This window comes from Pristiophorus japonicus, chromosome 12 (assembly GCF_044704955.1).
Source record: "Pristiophorus japonicus isolate sPriJap1 chromosome 12, sPriJap1.hap1, whole genome shotgun sequence".
NCBI classification, from domain to species: Eukaryota; Metazoa; Chordata; class Chondrichthyes; family Pristiophoridae; genus Pristiophorus; species Pristiophorus japonicus.
The window spans coordinates 144524788-144539727 of NC_091988.1; the positions used below are offsets into that span (position 1 = coordinate 144524788).

Consider the following 14940-nt stretch of genomic DNA (forward strand, 5'->3'; position numbering starts at 1 on the left):
CTCGCTATGTTTATTTCATCTAATATTTCACACTTCTTCTCCTCGATAGTAGTGTCTACATTGCCCCTCTCTTTTGTGAAAACAGACGTAAAGTATTCATTAAGAACCATATTAATTAAGAAGAATCTGCCTCCACACACAGATTACCCTCGTGGTCTCTAATAGGCCATACCCTTTCTTTAGTTATCCTCTTGCTCTTAATATATTTATAAAACATCTTTGGGTTTTCCTTGATTTTAATTGCCAAGAATTTTAAATGCTCTCTCTTAGCTTTCCTAATATCCTTTTTAATTTCACTCCTGGACTTTCTATACTCCTCTAGAGATTCTGCAGTATTTAGTCCTCGGTATCTGACATAAGCTTCCCTTTTTTCTTTATCCTACCCTGCATGTCCCTCAACATCCAGGGAGCTTTAAATTTGTTTGTCCTTCCTTTTTTCTTTAAGGGCACATATTTGGCCTGAACCCTACGGATCTCCTCCTTGAATGCCTCCCACTGCTTTGACACTGATTTACCTTCAAGTAGCTGTTTCCAGTCCACGATGGCCAAATCACTTCTCAGTTTTCAAAGTTAGCTTTTCCCCAATTTAGAACTTTTATTCCTGGTCTATCCATTTCCTTTTCCATAACTACCTTAAATCTAACTGAATTATGGTCACTAGCACCTAAATGCTCTCCTACTGATACCCCTTCCACCTGCCCAGGTTCATTCCCTAGAACTAAATCCAGAACCGCTCCCTCCCGTGTTAGGCTTGCTACTACTGGTTAAAAAAGTTCTCTTGAATGCATGTTAGGAATTCCGCACCCTCTATACACTTAACACTAATGTTGTACCAGTTAATATTAGGATGGTTGAAATCCCCTATTATTAGTGCCCTATAGTTTTTGCACTTCTCAGAAATTTGCCGACATATTTGCTCTGCTATCTCCCTCTCACTGTTTGGGGGTCTATAGTACACTCTCAGCAGTGTGATCACCCCTTTTTTGTTTTTCAGTTCGACCCATATGGCCTCATTTGATGATCCCTCCAACATATCATCACTCCTCACCGCTGTAATAGTTTCTTTAATCAATGCTGCGACCCCCCTACCGATTTACCCCCTTGAACTGCCATACCAGCCCCTCTTTTAGTCATGTCTTTGTAAAAGCTATAATATCATACGCCCAAGTGTCTACCCGTGCTCTCAGTTCATCTGCCTTATTCACTATACTCCTTGTGTTATATATGTATACTTGTATTTACTCTGTACAGCCACCAGAGGGCTCATCCCCTGGAGTCCCAAGAGATCCCATAATCCCTTGGGAGCACAGGTATTTAAGGAGGCTTCACAGGTTGGAGAGGCACTCTGGAGACCTGCAATAAAAGACTAAGGTCACACTTTACTTTGAGCTCACAGTGTTCACTCTGACTCTTTCTCCAGAATCAACAACTGGCGACGAAATATTCAGATAGCGAACCCAAAGATGCAGCGAACAGTGGGCATCCTGGACAAATTCTCGGAGGGAGATGATTGGGAAACTTTTGTGGAGCGACTCGACCAATACTTTGTGGCCAACGAGCTAGATGGGGAAGAGAGTGCTGCCAAACAAAGGGCGATCTCCTCGCCTTCTGTGGGGCACCAACGTATGGCCTCATGAAGAATCTACTCACTCCAGCAAAATTCACGGAGAACTCGTACGACGATTTATGCACACTGGTCTGAGAGCATTTGAACCCGAAGGAAAGCGTTCTGATGGCGAGGTACCGGTTCTACACCTACAAAAGGTCTGAAGGCCAGGAAGTGGCGAGTTATGTCGCCGAGTTGAGACGCCTTGCAGGACATTGCGAATTTGAAGGTCATTTGGAGCATGTGCTCAGAGACTTTTTCATTCTTGGCATTGGCCACGAAACCATACTTCGCAAACTTTTGACTGTAGAGACCCCAACCTTGAGTAAGGCCACAGCGATAGCCCAGGCGTTCATTGCCACCAGTGACAATACGAAGCAAATCTCTCAGCATACAAATGCTGTTACAAGTACTGTGAACAAAGTGATGTTGTTTTCGAATCGTAACATACAGGGCAGGTCATACATACCTGCAGCTGCACGTCCGCAGATGTCTCCGAGTCCACCATCAAGGTGATGAATGCAAGACCATTAACACCTTGTTGGCGCTGCGGAGGCTGATCATTGTTTCCATTCATGCCGATTCAAAGAGTACGTTTGCAACCTCCAACAAGTGGGCAGGCAAGCTGCAAAGCCTGCTAAACCTGCAAACCACCATGTTGCAGAGTAGGACAGATCCACGGAGGATCATGACGAACCAGAGCCTCAGATCGAGGAGGCAGAGGTACATGGAGTGCACACATTCACCATGAATTGTCCCCCGATAATGCTGAATGTTGAACTAAATGGACTCCCGGTGTCAATGGAGCTGGACACAGGCATGAGCAAAAAACCATGGGCAAAAAGACTTCTGAAAGGTTGTGGTGCAACAAGGCCTCAAGGCCAGTCTTAACTCCAGTTCGCACGAAACTAAGAATTTACATGATAGAACTGATTCCTGTAACCAGCAGTGCTACCGTAAAGGTCTCCTACGATGGAGCGGTGCACAAGCTACCACTCTGGGTGATACTGGGTGATGGTCCCACGCTGCTCCACAGGAGTTGGCTGGGAAAGATACGCTGGAACTGGGACGACGTCCGAGCGCTATCGCCCGCTGACAACACTTTGTGTGCCCAGGTCTTAAACAAATTTCCTTCGCTGTTCGAACCAGGCATTGGGAAATTCCAAGGAGCAAAAGTGCAGATCCACCTAATTCCGGGCGCGCGACCCATCCATCACAAAGCAAGAGCAGTACCGTACACGATGAAAGGGTAGAGATCGAGCTAGCCCGCCTGCAAAGAAAGGGCATAATTTGCCGATCAAGTTCAATGAGCGGGCCAATCCTTTTGTCCCAGTCCTCAAGGGAGATGGCACCGTCAAAATCTGTGGCGTTAAAAATAACTCCCTGCAGGACCAATACCCACTACCAAAGACCGATGATCTCTTTGCAACACTGGCGGTAGGAAAGATGTTCACAAAGCTGGATCTGACTTCAGCCTACATGACACAGGAACTGGAGGAATCATCGAAGGCCCTCACCTGCATCAACACGCATAAAGGTCTTTTTGTTTAAAACAGATGCCCGTTTGGAATCCAATCGGCGGCAGCGATACTCCAGAGAAATATGAAAAGCTTACTGAAGTCGGTTCCGCACACCGTGGTCTTCCAGGACAATATCTTGGTCACAGGTCGGAACACAGTCGAGCATCTGCAGAACCTGGAGGAGATTCTTGGTCGACTCAACCGGGTGAGGCTCAGGTTAAAATGCTCGAAGTACATTTTCCTGGTGCCTGAAGTGGAGTTCCTGGGAAGGAGGATTGTGGCAGACGGCATCAGGCCCACCAAAGCAAAGACGGAGGCAATCGAGAATGCACCGAGGCTACAGAACATGACAGAGCTGCGGTCGTTTCTGGGAATCCTGAACTACTTTGGTAAATTCTTACCGGGTCTCAGCACACTGTTAGAACCACTGCATGTCTTACTATGAAAAGGGGACGAATGGGTTTGGGGCTAAAGCCAAGAAAATGCCTTTGTAAAAGTGAGAAAATTGTTATGCTCAAACAAATTGCTTGTGTTGCATGATCCATGTTAGCGTTTGGTACTAGCATGTGGTGCGTCATCATATGGCGTCAGGTGTGTGTTGCAACAAGCCAATGATTTCGGGAAACTGCAACCGGTTGCTTATGCATCCAGGAGTCTGTCTAAGGCTGAGAGAGCCTACAGCATGATTGAGAAAGAAGCATTAGCGTGTGTCTATGGGGTAAAGAAAATGTATCAATACCTGTTTGGACTAAAATTCGAATTAGAAACTGACCATAAGCCACTTATATCCCTGTTCTCCGAGTGTAAAGGGATGAATACCAACACATCAGCCCGCGTCCAGAGATGGGCGCTCACATTGTCCGCATACAACTACACCATCCGCCACAGGCCAGGCACAGAAAACTGCGCCGAGGCTACCATACTACTGAGGATGGAAATGGCGCAGCCCGCAGATCTAGCCATGGTTATGGAAGCATTTGAGAGTGAGCAATTACCAGTCACTGCCCGGCAGATCAAAACCTGGACAAGCCAGGACCCCTTATTATCTCTAGTCAAAAACTGTGTGCTTCACGGGAGCTGGTCCAGTGTCCCAGTGGAAATGAAGGAAGAGATAAAGCCGTTCCAGTGGCGCAAAGATGAAACGTCTATACAGGCAGACTGTCTTCTGTGGGGCAATTGAGTAGTGGTCCCCAAGAAGGGCAGAGACACCTTCATCAATGACCTGCATAGTACCCACCCAGCCATCGTAATGATGAAAGCGATAGCCAAATCCCACGTGTGGTGGCCCAGTATCGATGCGGACTTAGAGTCCTTCATTCACAGATGTAATACATGCTCGCAGTTAAGCAATGTACCCAGGGAGCTGCCGCTAAGTTTATGGTCTTGGCCCTCCAAACCATGGTCTAGGTTACACGTCGACTATGCAGGCCCATTCTTAGGTAAAACGTTCCTTGTGGTTGTAGACGCGTACTCCAAGTGGATTGAATATGAGATAATGTCGGCTAGCATGTCCGCTGCCACTATTGAAAGCCTGCGGGCCATGTTTGCCACACATGGCTTACCCGATGTCCTGGTGAGCGACAACGGGCCATGTTTTACCAGTGCTGAGTTCAAAGAATTCATGACCCATAACGGGATCAAACATGTCACATCTGCCCCGTTTAAACCAGCATCCAATGGTCAGGCAGAGAGAGCAGTGCAAACCATCAATCAAGGCTTGAAGAGGATAACTGAAGGCTGACTGTAGACACGCCTATCCTGAGTCTTGCTCAGCTACCGCACAAGACCCCACTCACTCACTGGGATCCCACCTGCTGAACTGCTGATGAAAAGAGCACTTAAGACAAGGCTCTCGTTAATTCACCCTGATCTACATGAACAGGTAGAGAGCAGGTGGATTCAACAAAGTGCATACCATGATAGCGCAAATGTGTCACGCTAGATTGAAATCAATGATACTGTATTTGTATTAAATTATGGACAAGGTCCCAAGTGGCTTCCAGACAATGTTGTGGCCAAAGAGGGGAGCAGGGTGTTTCGGGTCAAACTTTCAAATGGACTCATTCACCGGAAACACTTAGACCAAATTAAACTCAGATTCGTGGACTATCCTGAGCGACCCACCTTGGACCCTACCTTTTTTGATCCCCCAATATACACACCAGTGGCAACTGGCACCACGGTTGACCACGAAGCAGAACCCATCATCCACAGCAGCCCAGCAGGGCCCAACATACCAGGCAGCCCAGCAAGACCAGCTGCACAGCAACCCAGTGAGGGCTCAACAAATTATTCAACAACACCAGCTTTCACACCGAGACGATCAACCAAGGCAAGAAGGGCCCCAGATCGACTCACATTGTACATAGTTACACTATTGACTTTGGGGGGTGAGTGTTGTTATGTGTATGCTTGTATTTACTCTGTACAGCCACCAGAGGGCTCATGCCCTGAAGTCCCAAGGGATCCCATAATCCCTTGGGAGCACAGGTATTTAAAGAGGCTTCACAGGTTGGAGAGGCACTCTGAAGACCTGCAATAAAAGACTAAGGTCACACTTTACTTTGAGCACACAGTGTTCAGTCTGACTCTTTCTCCATACTCAACACCTTGCATTGAAGTATATATCATTTAGTACAGCCAGACCTACTTGTTGACTACTTTCTAGCCGTTGTTTCCTTTTTCCTTCAAATTCACTTTCTACATTTTTGCTTTCCAATTCCAGCTTTACTCCCCTCCCTATTGAATCTATTTTCAGGTTCCCATCCCCTCTTTAACAGCACTAGCAACCGCCCCCCCCACCCCCCCCCCCCCCGCGAGGATATTGGTCACAGCTCTATTGAGGTGCAACCTATCTGGCTTGTACAGGTCCCACCTCCCCCAGAAGCGGTCTCAATGCCTCAGGAATTTAAAAACTTCCCTCCTGCACCATCTCTCCAGCCATGTATTCATCTGCTCTATTTTCCTTTTTCTGTACTCACTAGCATGTGGCACCAGCAGTAACCTGGAGATTACTCCTTTTGAGGTCCTGCTTATTAATCTCTCTCCTAGCTCCTTAAACTCTGCCTGCAGGATCTCATTCCTCTTTTTACCTATGTCATTGGTACCATGACATCTGGCTGTTCACTCTCTGCCTCCCAGAATGCCCTACAGCCGCTCGGTGACATAAAACAAAAGTACAGTGGTCACCTTCATAATAACAAAAGGAGCAGCGCATGCAGATGAGCATAGCTGCAGGTTCTCATGCAGGAGGTGGCAGTGTTGGTCTATTGCCTTGTTGGTGAAATGCATCATTCTTACGCACAACTCGTCACTAAGGTCCTCATATGATCTGTGCTGCTTATATATTCTATGGGTTAGAGTGGGGGGGGGGAGGGGGAGAGTAACATCTGTTGGAGATCATCCTCCTGTAATGCCAATTTACTCTTCTTTGCTCCATCCCATGTTGCTCCACATCCTCCCCTTCCTCCATTATAATGGCAGACTAGAGTACGCCCATAAGGAATGCCATACCTGCTCATAAAGAGCACTCAATGCTAGAAGAGGGTGGGGCAACTGATAACCTGCCCATGGTCTGATGTTGTCAGAAGCAGTGAGAAACAAGTCCTGGGGGAGGGGGAATGTTAACCCCTCAACAACAGGTAAGTTGTGGGTGGGTGGGGGAGTTAAAGGGCTTTAGGCACCGTTTTTTTGGCGTGCGTTTTTTTTTGGCGCAATCTTGATTTTGCAACTTTCCTCAAAGTTTGTACGCCGGCGGTGACTGTCAGTGCCGGATTTTTTGTACGGCAGATTTTTTGCCGCAGGTCTGGTTGAAAACTGATTTCCGTGCCATTTTTGGCCCTTTTTGGCCACTTAACCCATTTCACCAATACCAATTTTTTTCAGGACGGTGCAGAGTGCCCGTCAGTACTGATCAGAAAAACTCTACGTTAACTTAAGGAAATCGGCACGGAGTATATTTCTGAGTTTTTGGAGCGAGGGAAGAAGACAATTTAAAACACAAATTCATGATGATTTTTGACGGGAACTCGGAAAATAACTTGGAAAGTTAATTTTTCCCTCAGAATGATTTTGAGAATGGGCAAATTGCGACTCTACCCCACCACAGAGGAACGGGAGCGGGAGTGGGAGTGGGAGTTCCAGGCCCAGATAAAGGGGCCGGGAGTTGGGAGGGACCAGCAGGTGCAGGGACAAAATTTTTTTTTAAATTGAAATCAAAGTGTGACGTCACAGCCCAGCAGGTAAGTGAGCATTTTTCTTTTCCTTTTTCTTTTTGTTTTCAGTAGGAAACCTTTGGCATTGCTGTAAGTAGGAACTGTAAGTAAATATATGTGATCTTTATTATCTAGATAATAAAATCGGCTGTTTGCTGAGTAGCAGCTGTGTGTGTTGTGCTAAGGTTTAGAGTTTAGTTCTACTCGATAGTTGTGAGTGTATCTAGAGGGATGGCAGGGCAGCTCAGAGCCGTGGACTGCACATCCTGTGGCATGTGGGAAGTCAAGAATGCTTTGCTCAGCTGGGAAGACCATGTGTGCAGGAGGTCTCTCCACCTGCACCAACTCGAGCTCCGCGTTTTGGAGCTTGAGCGGTGGCTGGAGTCACTGCGGCGCATCCGCGCGACTGAGAGCTACGTGGATAGCACGTTTCTAGAGGCGGTCACCCCATAGCTTAAGCGTGTGCAGGCAGAGAGGGAGTGGGTGACCGCCAGACAGAAGAGGAGGACTAGGCAGGTAGTGCAGGAGTCCACTGAGTCCAACTTGCTCTCCAACCGGTACTCTGTTCTGAGTACCGGTGGGGGCAATGGTGGCCTGGGGAGTGCAGCCAGAGCCAAGTCCATGGCACCATGGGTGGCTCAGCTTCACAGGGGGGGAGGAGGAAGAAGGGAAGAGCTATAGTGGTGGGGGATTCAATAGTCAGGGGAGCAGACAGGCATTTCTGCGGCTGCAGACGTTATTCCAGGATGGTATGTTGCCTCCCTGGTGCCAAGGTCAAAGATGTCACTGAGCATCCGCAGGGCATTCTGGGGGGAGAGGGCGAACAGCCAGAGGTTGTGGTCCACATCGGACCAATGACATAGGTAGGAAGAGGGATGAGGTCCTGCAGGCAGAGTTTAGGGAGCTAGGAGGGAGATAAAAAGCAGGACTTTGAAGGTAGTAATCTCCGGATTACTCCCAGTTCCACGAGCTAGTGAATACAGAAATAGGAGGATAGAGCAGATGAATACGTGGCTGGAGAGATGGTGCAGGAGGGAGGGATTTTGACCAAGCAAGGATGAAGGAATGGTGATATGGCATTCCCATGCACCTGCTTTCCTTGTCCTTCTAGGTGTTGATGTCATGGGTTTGGTAGGTGGTGTCAAAGAAGCCTTGGTGAGTTGCTGCAGTGCATCTTGTACATGGTACACACTACAGCCACATTGCACCGGTAGTGGAGGGAGTGAATGTTTAAGGTGGTGGATGAGGTGCCAATCAAGTGGACTGCTTTATCGTGCATGGTGTCGATCATCTTGAGTTGTTGGAGCTGAACTCATCCAGGCAAGTGGAGAATATTCCATTACACTCCTGACTTAAGAACATAAGAACATAAGAAATAGGAGCAGGGGTAGGCCATAGGGCTCCTCGAGCCTGCTCCACCATTCAATAAGATCATGGCTGATCTGATCATGGACTCAGCTCCACTTCCCTGCCTGCTCCCCATAACCCTTATTCCCTTATCAGTTAAGAAACTGTCAATCTCTGTCTTAAATATATTCAATGACCTAGCTTCCGCAGCTCTCTGAGGCAACAAATTCCACAGATTTACAACCCTTTGAGAGAAGAAATTCCTCCTCATCTCAGTTTTGAATGGGCGGCCCCTTATTCTAAGACTATGTCCCCTAGTTCCAGTTTCCCCCATCAGTGGAAACATCCTCTCTGCATCCACCTTGTCAAGCCCCCTCATAATTTATATCTTTCAATAAGATCACCTCTCATTCTTCTGAACTCCAATGAGTAGAGACCCAACCTACGCAACCTTTCCTCATAAGTCAACCCCCTCATCTCCGGAATCAACCTAGTGAACCTTTTCTGAACTGCCTCCAAAACAAGTATATCCTTTCTTAAATATGGAAACCAAAACTGCATGCAGTATTTTAGTTGTGGCCTCACCAATACCCTGTATAATTGTAGTAAGACTTCCCTGCTTTTATACTCCATCCCCTTTGGAATAAAGGCCAAGATTCCATTGGTCTTCCTGATCACTTGCTGTTCCTGCATACTAACCTTTTGTGTTTCGTGCACCAGGACCCCCAGGTCCCACTGTACTGCAGCACTTTGCAATTTTTCTCCATTTAAATAATAACTTGCTTCTCGATTTTTTTCTGCCAAAGTGCATAACCTCACACTTTCCAACATTGTACTCCATCTACCAAATCTTTGCCCACTCACCTAGCCTGTCTGTCCTTTGTGTCCTCCTCACACATTGCCTTTCCTCTCATCTTTGTATCGTCAGCAAACTTGGCTACGTTACACTTGGTCCCTTCATCCAAGTTGTTAATATAGATTGTAAATAGTTGGGGTCCCAGCACTAGCTATTGATTGCCAACCTGAGAATGAACCATTTATCATGACTCTCCATTTTCTGTTAGTTAGCCAATCCTCTATCTATGCTAATATATTACCCCCAACTCCGTGAACTTTTATCTTGTGCAGTAACCTTTTATGTGGCACCTTGTCAAATGCCTTCTGGAAGTCCAAATACACCACATCCACAGGTTCCCCTTTATCCACTATGTTCATTACATCCTCAAAGAATTCCAGCAAATATGTCAAATATGACTTCCCCTTCATAAATCCATGCTATCTCTGCCTGACTGAATTATGCTTTTCCAAATCTCCTGCTACTGCTTCTTTAATAATGGACTCCAACAATTTTCCAACCACAAATGTTAAGCTAACTAGTCTATAGTTTCCTGCTTTTTGCCTGCCTCCTTTTTTAAATAGGGGCGTTACATTTGCAGTTTTCCAATCTGCTGGGACCTCCCCAGAATCCAGGGAATTTTGATAAATTACAACCAATGCATCCACTATCCCTGCCGTTACTTCTCTTGACCCTAGGATGCAAGCCATCAGATCCAGGGGATTTATCCGTCTTTAGTCCCATTATCTTACTGAGTACCACCTCCTTAGTGATTGTGATTGTGTTAAGTTCCTCCCCCCATAACCCCTTGACTATCCACTGTTGGGATATTTTTAGTATCCTCTACCGTAAAGACTGATACAAAATACTTGTTTAGAGTTTCTGCCATCTCCATGTTCCCCATTACTAATTCCCCGGTCTCGTCCTCCAAGGGACCAACATTTACTTTAGCCATTTTTTCCTTTTTATATACCCATAGAAACTCTTGCTATATGTTTTTATATTTCGTGATAGTTTACTTTCATAGTCTATCTTCCCTTTCTTAATCATTTTTTTTTATACATTCTTTGCTGGCTTTTAAAAGCTTTACAATCTTCTGTCCTCTCACTAGTTTTGGCCACTTTGTATGCCCTTGTTTTTAATTGGATACCATCCTTTATTTCTTTAGTTAGCCATGGAATGCTATTTTTTCTTTTACACCTTTTCCTCCTCACTGGAATATATTTTCTTGAGAGTTCTGAAATATCTCCTTAAATGTACGCCACTGTTCATCAACCGTACTACACGTTAATCTATTTTCCCAATCCATTTTAGCCAACTCTGCCCTCATGCCTTTGTAGTCTCCTTTATTTAAGCTTAGTATGCTGGTTTGAGATCCAACTCTGTCTGAATTTGAAATTCAACCATGCTATGGTCACTTTACTAGGAGATTGTTTATTAATCCTGTCTCATTACACAGGACCAGATCTAAGATAGCCTGCCCCCTAGTTGATTCTGTTACATACTGCACTCTATGAACTCTTCCTCAAGGCTACCCTGACCAATTTGATTTGTCCAATCAAGACTTGTGCCTTGGAGGCAAAGGAAAGGTTTTGTGGAGTCAGAAGGTGAGTCACTTGCCACAGAATAATCGACCTCTGACCTGCTCTTGTAGCCACAGTATCAATGTGGCCAGGCCAGTTAAATTCCTGGTCAATGGTGACCCCCAGGATGTTGATGGTGGCGGATTCGACAATGGTAATGACATTGATTGTCAAGGGAAATTGTTTAGACTCTCTCTTGTTGGAGATGGTCATTTCCAGGTACTTGTGTGGCACAAATGTTACTTGCCATTTATAGGCCTGGATGTTGTCCAGGTCTTGCTGCATGTGGGCATGGATTGTTTCATTATCTGAGGGACTGTGAATGGAACTGAACACTGCAATCATGAGTGAACATCCCCACTTCCGACCTTACGATGGAGGGAAGATGATTGATGAAGCAGCTGAAAATGTTTGCGCATAGGACACTGCCTTGAGGAACTCCTGCAGAGAAGTCCTGGGGCTGAGATGATTGGCCTCCAACAACTATAACCGTCTTCCTTTGTGCTAGGTATGACTCCAGCCAGTGGATTGTTTCCCCCCAATCCCCATTAACTTCAATTTGTCACCTCGGTCAAATGCTGACTTGATATCAAGGGCAGTCATTCTTACCTCACCTGTGGAATTCAATTCATTTGTCCATGTTCAGACCAAGGCTGTAATGAGGTCTGGCACTGAGTGGTCCTGGCAGAACCCAAACTGAGCATTATTAAGCAGGTTATTGGTGAGTAAGTGGCACTTGATAGCACTCGACTAGATATTCCATCACTTTGCTGATGATTGAGATTTGACTGATGGGGCAGTAAATGGTCAGATTGGATTTGTCCTGCTTTTTGTGGACAGGACATACCTAAGAAGTTCCACTTTGTCAGGTAGATGCCAGTGTTGTAGCTGTACTGGAACAGCTTGGCTAGAGGTGTGGCTAGTTCTGAAGCACAAGTCTTCAGCACTACAGTGGGATGTTGTCGGGGCCCATAGCCTTTGTTGAATCCAGTGCGCTCAGCCATTTCTTGATATCACATGATGTGAATCAGCTTGGCTGAAGACTGCCATCTGTGATGGTAGGGAATGGATCATCCATTCAGGGTTTCTGGCTGAAGGTGGTTGCGAACCTTGAGTCTTGTCTTTTTTTAAATTCATTCACTGGATGTGGATGTCACCGGCAAGGCCATCCCTAATTGCCATCAAGAAAGTGGTGGTGAGCCACCATCTTGAATACAACTGAGTGGCTTGCCACGCCATTTCAGAGGGCATTGCTATGGGTCTGGAGTCACATACAAGCCAGACTGCATAAGGCTGGCAGATTTCCTTTCCTAAAGGACATTAGTGAACCAGATGGTTTTTTACGACTATCCGGTAATTTCATGGTCACCATTACTGATACTAGCCTTTTATTCCAGATTTATTTAATTGAATTTAAGTTTCCCAGCTGCCGTGTAGGAATTGAACTCATGTCTCTGGATCATTAGTTCATTAGTCTCTGGTTTACTCGTCCAGTAACATAACCGCTATGTGACTGTACCATATACGGGACTTTGTCTCCACAAGGACTATGCGGTGATCACTCCTACCTATGCTTCAGGGACAGACATATTTGCACCAGGTTGATTGATGAGGACAGGTAAAGTAGGTTTAAAGATGCTGAACCTCTGTGCCATCAGTAAATAACCAACAGACTCAGGACATTAAAGAACATACCTTATATTTTATATGCCACCATATTTATGTAAATAAAGTCCATAATTTGTAAAAATAATATTCAGGCAGAAATATGTTCAAAGTTAGAAACTTAAAAATCAAAGCCAAAATAACCAATCCTCAAAATATAGTTGCTATTTTCCAAAAGAATTGCTCTTTCAAACAGGTAAATATGTACCATGTACATTGTCTTCTACCCACCTATTTTATTAGACACATTACATACAGTATTTATATACACATAACAATTGCAGTTTATTCAATGTACAAACTACATTATCATTATTCAAGAAGAAGAACTAATTCAGAAGACTGACAAATTCCAAAAGTAGAAACTACCACTTTATATCCTGATTCAAACTCAACAAAGAAATTCTGGGATGGATTTCCCTCCTGCTGGTGGGGTAGTGGTAGTGCAGGACTTCGAGCCGTCACTTTGAGCCTGCCATGACCCCAATCTATTTTCCCAGGTTGGATCTCATCAAGCATACACGTTAGGCTCCTGGTGGAAACTCTCTCACCAAGGGGGAGCCCATTGCTATTGAAAAAAAAAATGCTGGTGGCGAAGTGGTGGGACCATTTAAAGGAGGCAAAGGAGGCCTGAATATCCAGGAGGGATTTGGAGTTTTTAGGTCTTTAACTGCACAAAGGCCAAGAAAGGTAAGGATCAGAGACCTAATGGAAGGGAGAGATGCACACTACAGCGCCCGTTCTCTCCAAAAAGGGCATCAGCGGGCCTCCTGCTGCCCGAGGGAGTATTAGCACCCCTCTGCTGGTGTCCCTGGCATTTGCAGGAGTAGGGGTGAAAGGCATGGAAATGGGGGAGGTGCTTACACCTAGAAGCACGCAAGGAGTGACTGGTGGCTGCCCTAGCAGGGTCTGTGGTGGGATGGGGGGAAGGAACTGTGGTCAAGGCAGGAACATGGTGGTTGGCCTCACTGCCCCATTTGGTGCTGTTTTCTACCACCAGCCCATCTGATTTCAGGAAAATCTAGCCCTCTGTTTCAATGCTGAAGGTACCCTGAAGGAAAAAATAGATCGTAATATAATTGAATGTTCCTTTATAAAGACTTTCAGTATAATGCTTCCTATTACTAAACATCTGCACTTTTTTACCTGTCCATAATTTTCACCTTGTTATATTAAAATATTTACAGCTATTTGAAACAGTTAAGTGATATTATTCAAATGAAATAAGAATAGAACCATAATGCCTTGCACCCAATAATGGTATAAAATCGCTTAATTGTCTTTCTCAGTCAGGAGCTTTAAAACATTTATGAAACACAAGTTATTTGTATATTCTTAACTGAATGCACAATATTGGGTCTCCATTTTGATTTTTTTTTAAAAGTATTGTGGAGTTGGATTTCCATTGGGATTCTCCTGATTGTCTAACGTAGCTTCAGCAGAACATTCACACAAACCCTAGAGTAACATTACTTTCATCGTTTCTCCAGGGTTCCTTTAGATCTTCCACCAAAGTTATGCCGAACAATCACGGAAACTCTGGCAGAAATTCAAGCCCTGTACTTTTTGGCTATTCCACTTAAGTACATTAATTAAGGCAAGCTATTTATTTATATGGAAATCAGAAGGGAATAAAAATGAGGGAGATTTTTCTTCTGTGTAACATGTAACATGCAATGTCTGGACTTTTGTTTATTTAAAGCTTTCTTACTGACATTAGTCATTTACTTACAACATAACTATATCATAAATTAAGTATGCCGAATATCAAACTTTGGGAAAATAGATGTATTCACTATGCAAATGTCACAATCAGAACATAATCGAAGATAATTTGGGCAATTTGTAAATAGCTGTCAGTGGTGTTCACAGTTTCTTTCCGTTGCTGTTGACCTTACTGTGGATACTTCTCCTGACAGATTCTTGCTAGTGTTGTAAACCTTGGCCCCATGTCGTTCAAGTAGTCAAAGCCAGTGCAATCTTCCAACATGCTGATGGAATCAAGAGATGGCACATATCGCTCCTCTTCTTCATAGCAATATACACGAGGCTCATAGCCAGCTATTTCATTATCTGCATCCAGGTCCTGAAAATACAAGTTGAAGCAATAATGATCAACATAGATATGCTGTATTTATAGTTTGACCTGATTTTCCACTAAAGCAACGGC

At 45.0% G+C, this 14940-nt stretch overlaps 1 protein-coding gene across 1 annotated transcript in view; it reads right to left on the reverse strand.

The window, feature by feature from the left end:
- Positions 1-14664: 14664 nt before the first annotated feature.
- The window catches only part of LOC139276875 (cadherin-like protein 26), a 111709-nt gene continuing 111433 nt past the window's right edge, over positions 14665-14940 (reverse strand). The window contains exon 14 of the mRNA XM_070894873.1: positions 14665-14856. Within this exon, the coding sequence (XP_070750974.1) occupies positions 14665-14856 (192 nt within the window). The remainder of the gene's footprint in view (positions 14857-14940) is intronic.